Source organism: Vulpes vulpes, chromosome 14 (genome assembly GCF_048418805.1).
Source record: "Vulpes vulpes isolate BD-2025 chromosome 14, VulVul3, whole genome shotgun sequence".
Lineage (NCBI taxonomy): Eukaryota > Metazoa > Chordata > Mammalia > Carnivora > Canidae > Vulpes > Vulpes vulpes.
In genome coordinates, this window is record NC_132793.1 from 95,267,452 (window position 1) to 95,289,056 (window position 21,605).

The 21,605-nt window shown below is 39.4% G+C and overlaps 1 protein-coding gene across 7 annotated transcripts in view; it reads right to left on the bottom strand.

Annotated features, from left to right (window-relative positions):
- The window catches only part of CHD2 (chromodomain helicase DNA binding protein 2), a 121,018-nt gene extending 99,685 nt beyond the window's left edge, over positions 1-21,333 (bottom strand). For 2 of the 7 annotated variants that reach the window (XM_072737212.1, XM_026001500.2), the window contains exons 1-2: positions 20,551-21,333; positions 20,076-20,208 (exon numbers count right to left, since the gene is read on the bottom strand). In XM_072737212.1, the coding sequence (XP_072593313.1) occupies positions 20,076-20,137 (62 nt within the window). In that variant the 5' untranslated portion in view covers positions 20,138-20,208; positions 20,551-21,333. Of the gene's footprint in view, positions 1-16,257; positions 16,837-20,075; positions 20,209-20,550 lie in introns of those variants that run through there. The other 5 variants (XM_072737214.1, XM_072737211.1, XM_026001518.2 and 2 more) reach the window with 3 other exon arrangements.
- Positions 21,334-21,605: the final 272 nt, after the last annotated feature.

Consider the following 21,605-nt stretch of genomic DNA (forward strand, 5'->3'; position numbering starts at 1 on the left):
CAGCACACAACACAGTAAGCCTGAGTACTGTTCACCTTCAATCTTTGCTGGTGAGGCACCTCTCCAATTCTTGAAGCCTCAGGCATTACCTTCTCTAGGAAAATTCTCTGTGCCCTCTCCAATCCTAAACTCAGCGCCTATTAAGTACTTCCATGATACTTTGCCACAGCAGTTACTGTCACTGGGAACTGAAACGGGCAGGCTCATTTTGGTCTGAGTTTCAACCACCACGCTCCACTGGCTCTCACTTTTAGCAATGACACATCTCAACCTTGAGGACAGGCTCCAAAGCCCCAGTTGCTAACATCTAGGCTTCCTTTGCCTCTCATATATCCCATCCTATACAAGTAACTTGGTCGTGTGTCCACCTCCTGAGAGCTAAACTGTCTTCTTTGATGTTCCCTGGGCCTGGAATGCTGGAGAAGAGGACAGGGGGAATCACTGACTTTGCTAGAATATGCATTCATTCTGCAACCTTTTTGGAATGAATGGTTTAGTTTTCTAATTACTATACTGCTTCAGTATCTCCAGACAAGAGATTAAGGCAAGAATCCCATTTTGGCAATCATCACCAGCTAAAACTGTCGCAAGATCACAGGATGTTCCATGAAATACAGAACACTCCAGCAACAAGACAGAAAATATTCAACTCTTGGGCAGCTCCGGTGGTGCAGCGGTTTAGCACTGCCTGCAGCCTGGGGTGTGATCCTGGAGACAAAGGATCGAGTCCCACGTTGGGCTCCCTGCATGGAGCCTGCTTCTCCCTCTGTCTGTGTCTCTGCCCCCCCCCCCTCTCTGAATAAATAAATCTTTAAAAAAAAAAATATTCAACTCTCAAACAGAAAATCACAAATAGCATTAATCTGCTGAAGATACCAGGACAGTCCAGTTAGCTGGAAATCCTGGGAGCGTTTTGTGCTGAGACGTGATGGAAACATCCCCTGCCAGCACCCACAATAAGGGTACGTGTATACATAGGATGCCTCACTCCCTTTGACAGCCTCTATAATGATAATATGGATGCTCTATATTTTATTTAATCCGTCCCCTATTCATGAGACATTTAGGCTATTCTTAAACCATTATCTTAACCAATAAGCTACAAATATCCTTGATATACTTCCATATTTATCTGACTAGAATATTTAGTTTTCCAAATTGCTCACTGTAATAGACTATAAATATCCTTGTATAAGGCTTCTTGTGCAGCTGTATATTTGTGTTTGTGTAGGAAAGTGACTCTAGAAATCTAACAGTGCACACAATAGCTTTTAAGAAAAAAAACACAATCATGTTTCTATCAACACCTAATCTATATGCACAGATACATTTTAATCACCAAACTGTTAACAGTGGTTTACTCTGTTTGATGAGTTATTTGTTTTTTTTGTTTTTTTTTTTTTTTTTTTTAATTTTTTATTTATTTATGATAGTCACAGAGAGAGAGAGAGAGGCAGAGACACAGGCGGAGGGAGAAGCAGGCTCCATGCACCGGGAGCCTGATGTGGGATTCGATCCCGGGTCTCCAGGATCGTGCCCTGGGCCAAAGGCAGGCGCCAAACCGCTGCGCCACCCAGGGATCCCTGATGAGTTATTTGAAGTATACTAACGGATACAATGAACTACTTGTGTAATTTCAAAAATATATATAGATAATTTCAAAAATATATATAGATAAATTAGTATGAAAATCAAACCTCTAAAAAAATAAACACCAAATTCACAATTGTACTTACCTCTAGGGTTGAAGGAGGCAGATGTGATCAGAGAATGATATTGGACTGAAGCGGAGTGGCGAGTTCACAGTTGTTCATTATGTAAGTATTAGCCTTTTTAACATTTAAAATGGTTCATAATAAATCCAGACAAAAGAATCAAATGCAAAGCAAGGGATAAATTACCCCCAATCCAACACAAAATGAGCTAAAGATGTGAATGAAAGTAAGACTAGGTGTTTTTTAATTATTTTTGAAACCAGCAAGTCATATTTAATAAAGTAATATTCAGGAGAAAAAAAAAAGGAAAGAAAAAGGCTTCCCACTGCTAATGTCATACTCAGTAGTGAAAAGGCTGAAAGCTTTTCCCATCTGATCAGGCACAAGTATGCCCACTCCCAGCTCTCCGATTCAACACAGTACTGTAAGTCCTAGCTAGAGCACAATCAGGCAAGAAAAGGAAATACAAGTTAACTGAAAAAGAAGTAACTTGTCTCTATTTGCATATGACATGATTTTATAAGGAGAAAATCCTAAAAATTCAACCAAAACACTGTTAGGTCTAATCAATGAATTTAGGAAAGTTGCAAGATACATAATTAACACGCAAAAATCAGTAGTATTTCTATACACTAAAAATAAATTTTCAGAAAAAAAAAAAGAAAGAAATTGATCCCATTTACAATAGCAGTACCAACCATAAAATACTTAGGACCACATTTAACTGAAGAGGTGAAAGATCTCTCACTCTGAAAACTATAAGACATTAATGAAAAAAATAAAAGATGACACAAACGGGGAGATGCCTGGCAGGTTCAGTCAGTGGAACCTGTGACTATCTCAGGGTTTTAAGTTCAAGCCCCACAGTAGATGCAGATTATTATTTTTAAGATTACTTAAAAGTAAAAACTTAAAAAAAAAAAAAAAAAAAAAAACACAAATGGAAAAGTATCCCGTGTTCATAAGTTGGAAGAATAATGTAATAATGTTAAAATATCACTATTACCAAAAGCTAGCTTTAGATTCAATACAATCCATATCAATTATTTCAATGGTATTTTTTAATAGGAGAAAAAGCAATCCTAAAATTTATATGAAACTGCCAAAGACCCCAAGAGCCAAAATCTTGAGAAAAAAAAAGAATAAAAGAGGTATCACAATTCCTAATTTCAAGCTATACTATAAAGCTACAGGCATCAAAACAGGATGGTAGTGGCATTAAAACAGAAAAATAAATCAGGGGAACAGAATCAAGAGCCCAGAAATAAACCCAGCCATACACAGTCAACTAATATATACTTTTTAAAGATTTTATTTATTTATTCATGAGAGACAGAGAGAGAGGCAGAGACAGGCAGAAGAAGCAAAGCAGGCTCCCCATGAACTCTGGGTTCATGACCTGAGCCAAAGGCAGACGCTCAACGACTGAGCCACCCAGGTGTCTCCAATCAACAAATATTTGACAAGAAATCCAAGAAAGGGCAGCCCGGGTGGCTCAGCGGTTTAGAGTCGTCTTCAACCCAGGATGTGATCCTGGAGACCTGGCATCAAGTCCCAGGTCAGGTTCCCTGCATGGAGCCTGCTTCTCCCTCTGCCTGTGTCTCTGCATCTCTCTGTGTCTCTGCATCTCTCTGTGTCTCTCATGAATAAATAAATAAAATCTTTAAAAAAAAAAAAAAAAAAACCAAGAAAATTCAACCGAGAAAAGACTGTCTCTTCAATAAATGGTGCTGTAATAGCTGGAATAAATCCACATGTAAAAGAATCAAAATGGACCCATATCCTACTCACTCACTCACAAAAATTAATGCAAAACGGATTAAAAACTTGAATGTAAGTCCTGACCATGAAACTCCCAAACAAAAACACAGAAATAAAGCTCCTTGAGAGCAGTCTTGGTAATGATTGTTTGGATATGATATCTGAAGAACCAACAACAAAATCAAAAATTGAAAATCAAAAACTCAACTGGTACCACATCAAACTAAAAAGCTTCCGCACAGCAAAAGAAACCACAAACAAAATGAAAAGACAACCTACAGAATGGAAAAACATCTGCAAACTATAGATCTGATTAAGTAGTTAATATCTAAAATATAGAAAGAACTCCTAACAACTCAATAGCAAAAAGCAAATACATTGAAAATTAACAAGTTAATAGGGCACCTGGGTGACTCAGTCTGGCTTCGGCTCAGGTCATAATCCCAGGTTCCTGGGATCAAGCCCTACATCAGGCTCTGCTCAGTGGGAAGCCTGCTTCTCCCTTTCCCTCTGCTCCCTCTTCATGCACATGCACTCTCTTTCTCTCGAATAAATATTTTTTTAAAAATTAATAAATTAAAAAATGAGCAAAGTACCTCAAAAGACATTTCTCCAAAGATATACAAAAAAATCAAGTATATGAGAAGATGCTCAACACATCACTAGTCAGTAGGGAAATGCAAATTAAAGCCACAATGAGATATTACCTCACACCTATTTAGAATGGCCATATCAAACAGACAAGAGATTAAACAAGTTAGCAAGGATGTGGAGAAAAGGAAACTCTTGTCCACTGCGAGTGAATTGGTATAGTCACCACGGAAAACAGTATGGATTAAGAAAAAAAAAAAAAAGGAAAACAGTATGGAGGATACTCAAAAAATTAAAACTAGAACTATCCAGTAATCCCACTTCTGGGAATATACCCAAAACAACAAAAACACTAATTCAAAAAGATACCTAACTCCATGTTCACATGTTCAGGGCAGCATTACTTACATAGCCAAGACATGGAAACAAACTAAGACAAATGGTCCTACTTAGATGTGGAATCTAAAAAAAGAAATAAATAAAAGAATAAATAAATAAAATAAAAGAATTTTATTTTAAGAAGAAATAAATAATTTTATTTTAAAGAAATAAATAAAAGAATTTTAAAAGAATAATAAAAGAAATAAATAAAACAGTAACTTTTTAAAAAACTCATAGAGAAAAAGATCAAACTGAAGAGTTACTGGATACAGATGGTGGTGGGAGAGAAAACTGGAGAAAGGTATTTACAAAAGGTACAAACTTTCAGTTATAAGATAGGTAAGTACTAGGGATGTAACATACAACATGATGACTACAGCCAACACTGCTGTAGGAGATATGGGAAAGTTAAAGTAAATCCCATGCGTTCTCACTACAAGAAAAGAATTTTTCTTCTTTAGGTTACTGTATAGATGGATGGATGCTACTGTAGCAATCATTTTTTAGTATATGTAAATTAAACTCCCACCCTGTATGCCTTGAATTTATACAGTGTTTTATACCAATTATTTCCTCAGTAAAACTGAAAAAATATACTTTCTTTGTAAGAAAAAAAAGTCTTAATAAAGGCATAACAATTAATTTGCATACTTCTCTCTTAGGAGGGCAAGATTCTAAGTGTTAAAATAGAAAAGAAATATCTACAAACCAAAAAACTATATTTCCACACTTAAAGCGCTGACAATCTATTTCAAAAGACAAGATTAACTATTATTGCTGACTTGCTATTAATGCCTAGTTATAATAATACTAAATCATTATCAATATTCAATTGTAGCTTGTAATGCCAATTTAGACCCAGAGATGTGGAAAATCCACAAGACTTGACTAAATGGGTCAAATGGAGTTGGGGCAGAGGGGGGAGTCCTTTAAATAAGCTCTCACCTAAACAAAGTCATAACATTACCTGACTTCCAACATTAATGGTGATAAAGCAATTAAAAATGGAATATTCAGGAATCTGTCACACAGAATCCTTATGGAAAATAAGTGTATCCTAAAATCACTCAAAATCTAATTTGCAAACAAGTCTTGTAATTTGAGTCTGAAAAATCACTACACAGGAAATACAATGCAAAAATAATGAAAGGGACTCATCAAAACCAGATTTCTGGATTCCAATTGAAAATAAATGTTTATGAAAAAGTTTAACATCTCTTTTCACTTGTCGGTAGAAAAGGATTTGGTATCTCTTCAAAATCCTTTGTGAAGTTGGCAAAAATCGGGGATCCCTGGGTGGCTCAGTGGTTTGGCGCCTGCCCTGGGCTCAGGGCGTGATGCTGGGGTCCTGGAATCGAGTCCCACATTGGGCTCCCTGCATGGAGCCTGCTTGTCCCTCTGCCTGCGTCTCTGCCTCTCTCTTCATGTGTGTCTCTCATGAATAAATAAATAAAATATTTTTTAAAACTGAAGTTGGCAAAAATGGAGTGATGAAGTATATTTTACAACTGGGCTTTGAAAGCAAGCAGCCTTGTAAGAGCTATTGTTCCCGTTTCAATTCTTTTTTTTTTTTTTTTTTTTTAATTTATGATAGTCACAGAGAGAGAGAGAGAGAGAGAGAGAGGCAGCGACATAGGCAGAGGGAGAAGCAGGCTCCATGCACCGGGACCCCGACGTGGGATTCGATCCTCGGTCTCCTGGATCGCGCCCTGGGCCAAAGGCAGGCGCCAAACCGCTGCACCACCCAGAGTTCCCGTTTCAATTCTTTATCGCTGTTTCCCAAATGGCCACAAGAGGGCAGCACAGCAACACTTCAAGGAGAAAAAAGTAAGCCTGTGGGTGCTCTGCCCAGGAGCTGCCATTTCAGCACTTGGGTGTTTATTTTTTCTGAAATTTACAAAATGGCTGAACTGTTTGGCAGAGGATGCTTTTTTTTGGTTGGTGAAAGCAAAATCTTTTAACACAAAGCAACCTACACTAAAATTCCTTTTTTAAAACATTTTCAGACTAAATTCTATCGATGATTCAGTAGCTAATATTTATGAAGCGCTTAGGTGTCAAGCATATGCAAAAATTTTCCTCTAAACCTTTACAAAAACCAAGACAAACTACCCTCATTATAGAAGAGGCTTAGCCCAAGTGCATATACATGATGTCACCCCTCCGAGCCCCACAGCATGAACTATGGGACTCACAGTGCTGTCCCCGCCATGCAGACATTCTTCGGTAAAACAGCATTAGGGCAGCCCGGGTGGCTCAGCGGTTTGGTGCCGCCTTCAGCCCAGGGCCTGATCCTGGAGACCTGGGACTGCCTGCCCCTGGTTCAAGTCCTACCATTATGAGGAATACACCACATTATAAACAAGGTTAAAAGACAACCAATTGAGAAGAGAAATTTCAATAACATAAGAAGAATTACAGATCAAAGAAAAATCCACAGATAACCAGGGGAAGGACAGGGATTATCAACCACAGAAAAGAAACTGGCCAAGAAACTTATGAAAAGGAAATTAAACCTCAGGAGTAATTTGAGAAATGTATTATTAAAACAGGTTATTCTACATCCATCTGCGTTGTAGAAATTAAAATGTATGATAATACTAAGTGATGTGGAGACAATAGGCAAGATAGTAATGATACACCATTACTGAAAAAGCAATTGGCAGAGGCATTGCAAAGCAACTTGCCATTTTCCAGTAAACCTCCAAATATGCATATGAATCATGCAATTTGATCTATGGGTATATAAAAGCAGACACATTATTAAATTTGTGCAAGAAGTGGAAGTATAAAAATTCACAGCTCTGCTCATAAATACCATTAATTCCTTAATAAAGGAATTAATCTAATCTAGATTCATACTCTGCAATTAACAAATTAGACTAGGAATGGATTAGATCTATAAACATCAACACAACAACTGCAAAACTATTAGATTTTTAAAACACAAAACCCATTATGCAAACATCAACACAACAACTGCAAAACTATTAGATTTTTAAAACACAAAACCCATTATGCAAACCATTTTTAAAATGCCAAGTTTTTTATATGTCAAGTTCATGACCGTAACTAAAGAGAAGGCATAGTAAACAGGACTTTAGCCATATCTAATTTGTTTAGAACTTTAAACTGTATTCTTTGAATTTTTCTGAGCTTTTCTGAATTTCTCAAAAAAGACTTGCAAAACTAATCACTATTCAGAAGCAGATCTTCCTGGGGTCTGACAGTGCTGGAAGTTACTTTTTTTTTTTTTTTTTTTAAGATTTCATCTATTTATTCATGATAGAGAGAGAGAGCCAGAGGCACAGGCAGAGGAAGAAGCAGGCTCCATGGAAGGAGCGTGATGTGAGACTCGATCCCAGGACTCCAGGATCAGGCCCTGGGCCGAAGGCAGGCGCTAAACCACTGAGCCACCCAGGGTTCCCTGGAAGTTACTTCAAACACTGTTTTAAAACCATGGCTCTTTTTTCCAGAAAAAAGGTGTACATTCAAAAAGGAAAAAAAAAAAAAAAAAGCACACAAAAAGCTACTTCCAGTTTCAGGGGGTAAAAGGCAAAGTCTCTCAGATTCAGAAATTCAGTGCTAACAAGGGAAAAATATCCACCTGTAATAAGCATGCTCCTAACATCTTCAACTGGTGCCAGAAGTCACCTTGTCTTCATCATGCTACCTCTGCTCCCCCATAACCAATTAATACTGAGTAGTCCTAAATAGCTCCAGAAGCATCAAATAAACAGTTCAGGAAGCATCCATGGACATATACCACCAGGAAAAAGTGAATTAGAGCAAGGAGCCCGGATGAGGTAAAAACCAAATAACCACTTTATGAACATCTACCCAATTCAGATCTGCTAATGCACTAAGGATCATATAAGAACAGGACAAGTAGTTAAAGCGGGGAGAAAGAAAGCTCTTCCTATAACCCACCATCTCAAGTGATATATTTTAGAGCCCTGAGGACAGATGAACTAGTTTGACCACAAATTCCTTGCAGCCCTTTGAGTCTCATCTTTCCTTACTTCTAGGCTATAAATCTCTAGACTTCCATAAGGTAGCAACTCAACGTTCAAAGAGGGCTTAAAAAGCCAGAATGCTAACCTCAATAGCAAATTACTTCTACCCAAAGTCATAGGACCTAAGTGGGGTCCCTGAATCAAGCCACAGAAAAAGCAATACTAATGGGGAGGACTCCCTCAACTTTCTTAGTAACAATCAATATTCACTGTGGCAAGCATTTTGCCAAATGTTTTAGACCACAGTTTCTGAAGCATGGCATTACTGACATTTGGGGCCAGATAATTCATTTTCTGTTGTGGGAGGCTGTCCTTACATGTTGTAAGACATTTACGCAGCATCCCTAGCCTCCTCCAAGCAGATACCAGGTGCACCCCAGCCCCAACCAAAAATATCTCCAGACACTGCCAAAAGTCAGGAAGGGGGGATGTCCCAAGTAGGAAACTACTGCTTTATCTCATTCTAAACTTCCCTAAGAGACACACACACAGTCTACCCTTTCTCCTTTTCTAAAGGATAAAGAAACAAGTTCAGAGGTTTCCGCCCAAGATCTTACAGCTAAAAAGCAGGACAGAGACCCAAATTTCTGTCCTAATTAGCCCTTGTTTCCCAAACCAGCCTCAAGCCTCCGCACAAGAAACAACCGTGGTTGGTGTTCAACATACAGGTTCCTGGGTTGGGACCTCCCAGACCTGACTGAATTCAAACTTCCAGGCGAAAGGCTGCGAATATGTTTAACAATCACTCAAGTGACTCTTAACAAGTAAATCTGAGGACTTACATGCTTTTATAAAGCTAACTTCAAAAGGAGCAATTTTTTATTTTTATTGGTAAATCAAGCAAGCGAAATGGAGAATTTGACCTATCACTCACCTTCCTCAAAATTACAGCTTATCAGCCAGACACTATTTGAATGTCTCTATTTGAATGTCAAATAACCTCTACTGAAACTGAAGACACTAGAGCTATTTCCTTTCACGGCATGTCTAGAGAACAATGGTTTCCATTCCTGGCTACCTAATACACCCACCTGGAATGCCATGACAATGCCCATGATCGCCCCTGCCCTACTACATATGGAACTCCTAAAATCCAATCAGGTATGGGGCCTGTTTTATTTTTTAAGACTTTATTTATTCATGAGAGACACGGAGAGAGAGGCAGAGACATAAGCAGAGGGAGAAGCAGGCTCCCTGCAGGGAGCCCGAAAAGGGACTTGAGTTCAGGACCCCAAGATCACTGCCCTGAGCCAAAGGCAGATGCTCAACCACTGAGCCCCGCAGGTGCCCCTGGGGCCTGTTTAAAAAAAAAAAAAAATCTCAAATGATTCTGATGCAAAGGGTATTTGGAAGTTAAGTAGGAGAACTAAGTTTAGAACAAGACAACAAATTAGAAACCCAGCCTTCATAATCCGTTGCCAAATCCAAAGCGTGTGGGGGGCAATGGGAGTCAGGACTGCAAAAAGATCTTCTGAGATTCCCAGTACCTCCCCCTCCCATCCACCCTTCTTTTATCACGAGTCCCCAACCACCCCCATGGGAATCACTTAAAGCAGCCACATTTTAACTAGAAATTCTTTATCCAAAACAATGACTTTTGAGCAGCACTGAGTTTCTGGTGCCCATTAACCCTACAATGCATTGAGATTTTGAGTTTTCGGTTTCTTTAAAACACAGTTTTTATGAGAAAAGAGCATACAGAATAATTCAATTTTTACATTTTCCCTTACTATACAGTTTCCTCTTAGCCATCTAATTTGATGGTAATTTTCGACAAAATGATTAAGTGACCCCTGGAACCAAACTACCAGTGTTTGAATCCAATTCTACCATTTACTCCTTCCCCCTAATGCCTGAGTTTTCTATTGGCAAAATAGGGAGGTTAATCACATCTACCTCATAGGCTTGTGAAGATTACCCAAATTAACACATATAAAGGACTTGTTCTAACGAATTCCAGGCTCATAGTAGGCACTATAAATAACAGTTACTGTGTTTTTCCAAAACAAACAACTTAGTTTTCACTGAAATCTCTCTCTCACAATTACCTCAGTCCACTAGTTTGGTATGTTACTGAAATGCAAAATTACCTGCAAAACCAGCATAATCAAATTTGAGAAAAATCTGTAAATCCTTTTTTATGTATATGACTCAAATGAAGGTACACAATGGGATGGGATGAAAGAGCTCAGCAAGATGCCGGACCACCCACAGGCCTTCAAAGGGAGAGTGCTCTGGGACAGTTAATTTGGGGAACTGGCTAACCAGTGGCAGGTCAGTAGCATTTCTGCTACACTAACCACCACATGAAATAAAAGGCACATCAAAAAAAAAAAAAAAAAAAAAAAAAAAAAAAAAAAAAACACCTTAAAATAGTGCCTGACAGGGGGATCCCTGGGTGGCTCAGTGGTTTAGTGCTTGCCTTCGACCCAGGGCATGATCCTGGAGTCCCGGGATGGAGTCCCATATCGGGCTCCCCTCATGGAGCCTGTTTTTCCCTCTGCCTGTGTCTCTGTGTCTCTCATGAATAAATGAATAAAATCTTAAAAAAAAAAAAAAAATTGTGCCTGACACAAGAGCAAGTAGTCAAAAAAGCATAAATCTACTCCAGTATTTTCCCATAAAATTCTTACTACATACTGCTTTTCCCTATGATAAAATCTAAATGAAAGATTACCAACATTATGGATACTGCTGAACTTAGAAATAAGCCATACACATGCCATTCCATAAGGTTTATTATCATATTCTATCCTATTTTATTTTTTAATGCTGGTGACAATTCACAACCCACCAATGTGTAACAAACCCTATTCCAAACAGCAGAGCCCACATACACTGGATTAGACAGTTACTTGTATCAGCTTGAGGGAAAGGGAATTCTGAATGGAATGTCACTGCATTCAAAGTTAATTCTGGAATCCAAACTTTTAGAAGGATCTAAAAAGGGCATAAGTGGAGAATTATAGTAAGGAAGTGACAGCACTAGGATTTAAAGCAATTAGGACAAGAATTCAAAAATCTTGGGGGTGAAAAATTCTATCACCATACACTACTGCTGGATCTGACATAACATTTAGTGCCGAAAATGTCCCTCTTCCATCAAGACACAACCACCCTTACCAGCACCCCACCCACTTTTCCCTTCCAGACCTCCAAACGCAAGCTACTGGTAAAATTGCCCTAAAGGGACAAGGAGAAAAAAATGAGAGGCAACAGGAACACCACGGGTTAGAAAGGAATCCAACAAGAGGTTCTCTGTCAAAAGAATCAAAACACATGCAAACCTGTGGAAATACATGCACATTTAAAACGCATGGAGGGCTTTGGAAAATTAACTCAATCCTAGAGAACTGGGCTAGACTTGAGTCTTTTTAGATGCCCTCTCCAGGGTCTGCTATAGGAACAAATAATAGAACTCAACCCACAAACCATAAGGAATGGGAAATGAATAACGTTAAGAAGACCAACAATACAGAAATCTTAAACCTAGACTACAGCTAAAGCAGAATAATATTGGACTTTGGGCATTATGTTAAGTCAGATATATGGTGCTATGATGAAGGTGGATTAGGAAGAGCAAGCGACTGCCAACTGGGCATTAGTTTCAAGTATTATTGCAGTTACATCTGTATCCAAACAGCATTGCTCCTTGGTATTCATTATTCACTCCTGCACAGCTTGAGAGGGTAAACCAGGGCAATAACCACTTGCTCCGGAAGTGAGGTAAGGTATCTACTCAGAGTGACTGCCCACAGTTGCACTGTGACTCACAAGCACAGAACAAGAAGCTGTTCTGGTCCAGAAAGCATCAAACACTCCCTTCAAAAGGCTGGCTGTCTCAGAAGAAAATTCTAAGAGAGGATTAACTACAAAATACACCTAAGGTTTCAGCTAACTAAAAGAGGACTTGCCTTCTAAAATCATTTTAGAATGATTTAGACAGATACCTGTATCAGCAGGAGGGGAAAGGGGCCTAGATTAGGCCTAATGGATCTCTTATGGGAGGCCAGGACACCAACCTCTACTCTCAGGAACAGTACGACTCTTAACAAGGGAATAAGTGCAGAGGGAGGGGTAAGAAAGTAAGATAAAGCATTAGAAGTAAAATAGTACTCATTGCTTACATTTAAAGAGCACTTTCAATGTAACAGGTTATTTGCTAACAAACACTTTATAGGCTTTATGTTACTTGACTTCATAACCCCAAGAAGATTATCATTATCGACATTTTTTAAGTGAGAATTCTGCAAGTCCAACAGTAGACATCATGGGCCTAAATTGGGAAAAAAACTTTCAGTACTGAAGTAAACATCACAATGGTGTGTATTAGGTACACAGCTCTTGCCAGGCACAGAAGTTAACAATTAAACCCACCACAAACAACAAAATAACTCATTATATTGAATCCAAAGCATAAAATCAGGACCTTAGCCAAGGCTCCTCGGCAGCATTTCCCCAAACTACGGGAACTCTCCGGTAAAGGGAATTTACAGTTCTTTTCAGTATGGAATATAATCCTGATAAGGTCACGGAATTAACCAAAAAAGGTAACCCTAACCAAGTATCTTAACACTAAAATACTACATAGGAACTGTTTCAAAATGTACCATGAAAGGCTTCCATACACCTAGGTTCTCCATGATTTATTTCACAAAGCAAAAAGCTCGTTCCTCACCTCATAAACTGCACTCGAGCTTTTTAGAAAGTCTGTCCCCAGACTTGCCCTATCAATTAAACTTTAAACACTTAAGTCAAAAGGTCATAGCAGACATATAAACAATGTGTTCTCACACTGTACTAACTGTTACTGATTACAAAATAAACATTGGATAGACCTTAAGTCTATCTGATGGTATTTGGTTTGATGGGTATGATGACTTAGTCAACTTCTATTGTTCTGGCTTTACACTAACACTAAAGTTCCAAAACAGCAGCAATTAGCAATTTTGCTAAGGTATAAATTTGAATTCAATGCCCGGGGGCGGGCTAGAAGGCAGGAGACAACTGAACAGCTAGAATAACAAGCACTCAGCATAAATTGGCCAACATGGGGCGTCTGGGTGGCTCAGTCACTTAAGTGTCTGCCTTTGGCTCAAATCATGATCCCAGGGTCCTGGGATTGAGTCCTGCAAGAGCTCAGTAGAGAGCCTGCTTCTCCCTCTCCTTCTGTTGCTCCTCTGCTTCTGCTGTCAAATAAATAAAAGTTTTTTTTTTTTTTAAAGATTTTATTTATTTGTTCATGACAGAGAGAGAGAGAGACAGAGACAGAGAGAGCACGCACGAGAGAGAGAGGCAGAGACACAGGCGGAGGGAGAAGCAGGCTCCATGCCGGGAGCCTGATGCAGGACTCGATCCGGGGACTCCAGGATCACACCCTGGGCCAAAGGCAGGCGCTGCTGAACCACTGAGCCACCCAGGGATCCCCGAATAAATAAAACTTTTTTTTTAAAAAGTAAACAAATAATATATTTGTGACCCCCCCCACCACCACCCCTCAAGAAAGCCAACTGAGTTCTTGAGTTCTAAGATTTGCAGGAAGAACCTAAAGGGCCTTAAAAACTTTTTTGTTTTTTAAAAGGTCATAACCAGAAAAAATTTACTAGGTATCACACAGAACACTCAATTTTTGTCAGGAACAAGTTTACCCTACCACATTTTATGGGAGAAAGGATAGGAGTTTGGAAATCCCAGAGGCCTCAAAAAGTATCTCACAGTCATTAGGAATTTGCCATATGAGAGAAAGGAGAGGAGTAAACTAATTAGAAAATCTGTGAGAGGTGGGACAACTGGGTGGCTCAGGTTGTAATCCCAGGGTCCTGGGATAGAGTTCCACATCAGGCTCCCTACAGGGAGCCTGCTTCTCCCTCTGCCTATGTCTCTGCCTCTCTGTCAGAATAGATAAAATCTTTTAAAAAATAAAATCTGAGAGGTGCCCAGGTGGCCCAGTCAGTCGGAGTGTCAGACTCATGATCTCAGAGTAATGAGACTGAGTCCCAAGTTGGGATCCTAGCTGAACCTGGAGCCTGCTTAAGATTCTTTCCTCTCCCTCTGCCCCTCCCCCTGTCCACACTGTCTCTGAAAAAAATAAAATGTGTCAGATACTGTCAGAAAAAAATTCAACTTCCAGATTCACCTCTCAAACCAGAACTTGCTAAAACTTTCACAAAATTCATCAAATACTGTTTAACCATGTTCCTGTGAGGACTTAATCTTTACAGATTTTAATTTTCAAGGTGCCATGTAGGTTTTAAAAGAAGCCACAGAGGGACCCCTGCATGGCTCGGTGGCTCAGTGGTTGAGCATGTACCTGCCTTTGCCTCAGGCAATGATCCCGGTCATGGGATCGGGTCCTACATCGGGCTCTCAGTGAGGAGCCTGCTTCTCCCTCTGCCTGTGTGTCAGCCTCTCTCTGCACATCACTCATGAATAAATAAATAAAATCTTTTTTAAAAAATAAATAAGCCACAGAAAAGAGATTAAATCAACATTTTTCTTGCCATTTTTTGCCATTCTCTGCACAGAAGGAAAAACGCTCAGAAGTCTTAATGAACAGACCTTACTCTGGTTCTTTAAAAAGTTCACTGGCTCCAAGTGGCATGCAAACAGTTTGTAAATAAATTGCTGTTATCATAATATAAATTTTAACTCACGTATTAATAATATCATTTTGGGTTAAAACATCTTCAACAAAGTAGTTTATATCTTCAAACATGACTGCAATACTACTTCTCTTCCAGTTTTTAGGAACTTAAAGACATTCAGCAAATAGTAAAAAATTTATACAACTAACCAGAATTCAACCTCAATACACAAGAAGAATGTTCTTTCTTGTTGCTTTAAACGCACTTCTGAGGTGTGAAGCTCCAGTTACATGGTCAAGTTCTACAAGTATTCACCTCTAAAGCTAATTCTTGCATATGTAATTTATACCTGAGAACATAATTTAAGAATCTCTTATTAAACCTGATGGGCAAGTCTATAGAACCAAAATCCCAGTTTCACCTGAAGTTTCTATAAGCTATTCAAAAGATTCTTCCAAAAGCTTCAAAATTGTGTGAACCTACAAAGCCAACTACTATGGCAAATTTTAACTTTTTTAAACTTCATTCGGAAACGTAAGAGATGCCCAGGTAAACCTGTCTACCTACAATGCACCTCTCTCTGGAGGCGGCCTCTCTCTCTCACTCAGCAAGGAACTTCTGAAATTCGGCCCAGGACCCGACGACTCCCTCCCTGACTGCTAACAGCACTCGGACAGCGGAGGGGGAACAACACCGTTTCCTCAGGGTACAGCTGGAAAACGTAGTACAGCCTTCTCTTGGTGCTTAAATTCATTACTTGTGACTCAATCATGAAATAATCGTTGCTAAACTAGGGTTTTGCGGGGGGGGGGGGGGGGTTGTTTTGTTTTTTGTTTTTTTTTTTAGAGCCAGAAATCCTTGCCAAAGCTTTCCCAACCAGCCCGGACACAAGCAAAGCATTTTATTAAGAATTACCAGGACCGAGTTAGAATACCCAAGAACGAACGGGGGGCTTGAGAGGTTTCCAAGGCCTTCCAAGTGCTTCGTTCCATCAACTGAGTTTCGGGGAGTCGCGGCTCCTTGGCAAACTGCGACCAAGACCTGGAAGGAGCGGTTTTCTCCCTGACACTTGTGTGCACACTAACGGGTGCCTCACACGCTGTCTTCTGTCATTTTTGAAGTTAACATCGTCTTGGTAAGTGGAAACTCCTAACACTGGTTTCTACGTATCCCGTAATCTTAAAAATAAATCACTTTGCACATACTGACCTGAGTGTTCCTCCATCAAATGCCAACTGAGAAAATGTGTGGTACCAAGTAAAAATGCACGGGGACAAGTTCACACAACCGCCCCTGTGTTTATGAGCCATGATTAGACACCAGCTGTAACACCCGCTGGGACGTCTCACTTCCAACAAAAATATTTCCTCTGACAGAGAAAAGGTTTTGGTCAGTGATGATAAGATTAAGCTCACTAATCTCTTCACTGAACAGGAAAAGGTAAAAAAAAAAAAAAAAAGAAAGAAAGAAAGAAAGAAAGAAAAAGGAAAAAGAAAAAAAATCCGCTAGGATAGGAGAAAGGAAAGCGGAAAAAAAAAAGTCAAAGCCCACAGGTTTTTCGACCAGCGGCTTGTACTTTGTCCCAAAGTAGAAGCGGCTCCTAAGAAAGGAGCGCCCTTCCGAGGGACGGGCCGAGGAACACACGCCGCAGGCTGCGGACGGCTAGAGGGGAGGGCGCAGAGGACCGGCGAAGCGAACCGGCCGGGAGGCGGCCGCCCCCGGAAAGCCCCGGCCCCGGGCCCGGCCCCTGCCGCAGCTCGCACCCTTCCCCTTCCGACCCTCCGCCCCAAGGCCGCGGGCTCGCTGGACCGACAGGAAGCACCCCGGCGGCGCACGCAGCACGTCACTGCGTTCGCCCCTCCCAGGGGCGAGACGACGCGCCTGACGTCGCGGGGCGGGGCCTGCCGGGGGCCGCCGCTGTTGACCCGCTGTTACCAGGCGTGCGCACAGCCAATCAGCAGCCGGCGCCGGCGCCGGCCGGCCTTTGAACTCGGCACGGCAACTTCCTGCTGTTTGGCGAGTACACAGTGCAATGCAGTATGTCTGTCAGCGCTGCGGCACAAAGGAACAGCCATTTTGTGACTGAGCTGGACCTGCACCAAGATGCCAGGGGCTCACAGAGCTGCTGCCCGCGCTATACCAAGCTGCCCTTTATTTTAGCACCACAGAACCAAAAAAACGGAAGGCTGACGGGGGGGAAGGAGTTTTGGTATTTCAAGTTTACATTCGATTTTGAGTCTTCCCAAAAATCCCGATTCTTAAGAATTATCAGCATCATAAAATGGCTGCCACTTAAAAACTGCCTGTTCAGTCCCGAGCAACTGCATTATGCCATTTCTAATTAGCCCCAGTCTTTCGGCTAACTGCTAAAAGGATTAAAAAGCAGAAGGTTTTTGCCGCACCGCAGGTTGTCAAAATAAATCTGGTTCAAAGGCAGACGATTCAGAGATAAATTTAATAAACTGTCTCAGTTCTTTAGATAAAACTGCAAACGCAGCGTCCTAGAACACACAGAACCTTTGTGTGCACACAGGTCCATTCACATTCCCTGGTCTCCTGCTTCCAAGCTTCAATACTACTCGTTACCCCACTGACAAGTATTTAGGAAAGAAGTGTGTGGTATATGGTTTCTGTATGTCCATCACTAAAACTTTCTTTTAATATTTAGAAACTTTACAGATAGATCAAGTATTTTTGAAATCATATTTTTGAAAGTGAACTTTTTAATCTTCAGAAATCAGGATATACAACATATAACATAGTTAAAAGCATTAACAAAAGAATACAGGAATAACAAACTTTATATAGAAACTATAAAGTCACTGCATTATTTCCAAAAACAGTGAAGTATCAGGTTTACCTAAACTTGCACTCAATCCTTTCAGATCCTAAACTAATTCTCAGAACAGAGTTTACTTGACCTGCAAACTCCTCCCTTCCTCTCTTGTGGCTCAGGATGTAAAAGTGATTTTTGTAGAATTCCCTGAACACTAGACTTTGTGCCATGGAAACTAGGTCCTTGCAAAGAAATTGTGATAGATTAAGGAACCAAGTACTAGTACCTGAACAGTCTCCTTAACTTGAGCTTCCTAAAATTAACATTCATCTACCACAATAAACACCACTAGCATCCCATTAAGCTTTACAATTTTAAAAGGAAGTGATGTCATAATTATGTACATGTATTAAGGTATGCAATTTCAGATAACTATTTTAAAACTCCAAGGAGTCTCTCAGATATTTTTGAACATTCATCAGGTATGTGAATCAAACTACCTGACAAAAATCAATTGAAAGAACAGTACATGCTTCCTTGTTAAGCTGTAATCTCCCACTGCCAACAGGCAGATGCATGACAACTTCCAAATAGTTTTCTAGGTAAATAAATTATTAAAAGAAAGAAGAGCAACACTGCTTAATTTTTTAAATTAGAAGGCAGTCTCATCAATGATGTTAACCACAAACCCTACATAAGAAAGCCAAAACCTATGTGAGACTATGCAAATCAGACATACTCAAGGGAGCAACAATTTTAGGTACTGAATCTTTAATAATTTGTCAAATACACCTGGGGATTCCTAGTTCTTCAAATTACCGTTACTTTTCAGAAAAAAATCAGTTTAGGTTTAGTAGAGAAGTTTTCTGTCCTAAATCAAATCTAGGTAATTACAAGAGCAAATTCACTTCAAAAGACAGCAATCCAAATTGTGTGACAACTTAATTTGCAAAAGAATTTGGAAAAGTATTTTTAAAAGCAAGGGTCAAAATATTTTTAAGTATAATAAAACATAAATAAAATTCAACATCTGTAATAAACCAGTTCAACAAAACTTTCAAATTCACTAACCTAATATTACTTCTATAAAATTATAAAAGTAAAAGCAAAATTGAGGGAAAAAAATCATATAATTAATCACATCCTTAACTGTAGGATTTAAAATTCATAACATGACAATTTATAAGAGCACATGTCAAAGAAATGCATTCATATGTACTTTTAAAAAATTAATATACAGATCGTAACAACAAAACATCTGAGAGGCTTTATTACTTAGTCACTAATAAGATATTCCAACAAATGTGAAACATATCGTGATTTGAACAAACAGTGTATTTGTAAGCTTCAGAAGATAAAGCATTCCAGGCGACTCTGTCAAAATAAATCAATAAATTTAAAGCAGCTACAACTAAAATGCAAAAATAAGACACTACACATCTACCAACCAAAAAGCACTGTCTGAATATAAGTATATAAATGCAAACCTTAAAATATTTTAAATGCAAAATGATACAAGTATAATCAGTAACAAACACAAAAGAGAAGTATATTAAGAGTATTCCAGGATTTCTGTGATCACAGGTTTGATTTCATAAATGCAGGAACTGTAACCATGGAGTAAAGGTTTTGATAAATCTTACCAAAATTTCCTAAAATGTCAAGAGTATCAAAAGAAATACAGAGTCAAATAAAAATATAAACTGAGAGGCATCAGTCAAAGGGTCCTTTTTGCAATTTCATTTTAAAATGTACATTTTTTCATTCATATAACTTTCTCAAACGTCTATTTACTATAATTTACTACCACAAGGCTCCTCTATGGCCTTCAGTTACAAGTTTGGGTATCCTAGATTCTTCAAAGAAAAAATTTGCCTTGTATGTAAAATGGTGCAATGCAGCAATGGCTAAACCGACAAGGTCATTTTTCTACAGCACAAAAACCTAAAACCTGAAATTTATTGACAGAAAAACTGTAGTTTGCAGGAAAGGCCCCCTTGAATAAAGGTACCTTACCTTTTGACTGCTGTAAGAGGCCTTAAGTCACAACTCAACTTTCATAAATTGCTACCAAAAAATTAGGGTGTGGCATATTAGCAATCTCAAGGTCACGCTTTAAAAAACGAATTCAAATTAGTAAAATACTAAAATAAAACAGACAGCTCTCCCTGTCTGTCAAGGTAAACAATGTAAGCTGAGGTTCCCCCCCCCCAAAAAAAAAGAAAAAAGGAAGAAAGTTGATAGCTCATACCTCGATGCATTGCTGTGTAGCGAACTGTCCTCCTCTTGGCTTTTGTCCTTATTTCTCATCATCTTTTAATTCTTAAATATTAAGGGGGAGGGGGAATCTGTGTTTGCTTTGAAGTCCTGTGCCCAGGTATTTACTGTCAAAAGTTGAAAGAAAGGTAAGGTCCCAGCTTCTATCGATGGTTTTTATTATCAGGAACAAAGTCCTGACGATGTAACGATATTGTTATAATACAACAGCGGTAAGCACCAAAAAACAAAACATTTCTATTTTTTCCTTAAAAAAAACCAAAAACGGATAAACCGAAGAGAGGAAATCATCACTATCAATAAGGAAAGTTTCTCAAAGTAACACACTGGATACAAATAACAATCTCTGTATCTTATTGCGTCATCCAGGAATTTCTCATATTTACAGAAAATAAAGCAAACTTATTCATATAAATCTTTAAAATTATCACTAACGATCATGGACTTACCTGATCCATGTAGTAGGTCCAGAGCAAGAGTCCTATCTAGTAGTAGAAAAATAGCAGATCCCAAATAATTAAAAATAAAAACAAAATCCTCCGTTACAAAAACGAAAAATAAATACAATAATCCTCCAATATGTTAACTGGTCAAAAAAATAAAGCAATAATTAATACTAAAACGGGTCCGGAAGAAAAAAAACCTCATTAGGAGAGCGCACAAAAATGGAGGTGCGCCATGGCTTCTAAGCTGGAAAAAACAACGACCTGGGCTCTCAGTACGGCTGCTTCTTTCCAACAAGGCACGAAAAGAAAGCTCCTAAAAGCTGCTTTTCTCCCTTAAAAAGGTTCAAATCGACCCCAGTAAGTCACTAGGAGAGGCAGGGGGCTGCGGGGGCCCCCTGAGGCTGCCCGAAAGTTAGGGAAAGTTGCGTAAAGTGAGGCGAAGGCAGGGAGCAGAGCGCGCTCTCTCTAAGGCACAGCCGCCATCTAGAGCCTCCTTCCCAGCTCTGAGAGCTCTGCCTTTGATTGACACTCTCTACATTTACCCCACAACTCAGGTGATGTACCATAGACCCACCCCTTCATCTCCACCAAAAAAAAAAAAAAAAAAAAAAAAGATCCTCCATCCCAGGGAGCCTGAGGACCCCTACCCCCACACCTCCCTGCCCCTCCAGACCACCCCATCAAGGGGAGGAGGGAGGGTTTCTTAACCCCCTCTGGCTCAAGCACCCTTTTTAAGCCAGAGAGAAATGTAATTTGTTCCTTTTGTCTAAAGATCTGCTAAATATTTCAGTCCTTGAGCTAAAATAACTTCCTCTCTGGACAGGAAGTGGTGTTTTATCAAGCCATTTTGAAAGAGGGATAATTCTTAGAGAATATAAAGCTTAGCTTAAGTATTAATCTTTTAAAAAATTAACCCCCCCAAGGGTAAAATGGTTTCTGAATAAAAGCAAAACCTCTATTTCATAAATTAAATTCAAGTCTTGCCTTCTTTGTGAAGCCAAAAATTATCTAAAGACAAAGTTAAAGGGGGAATCTTCCATCCCAACTGGAAAACGGGG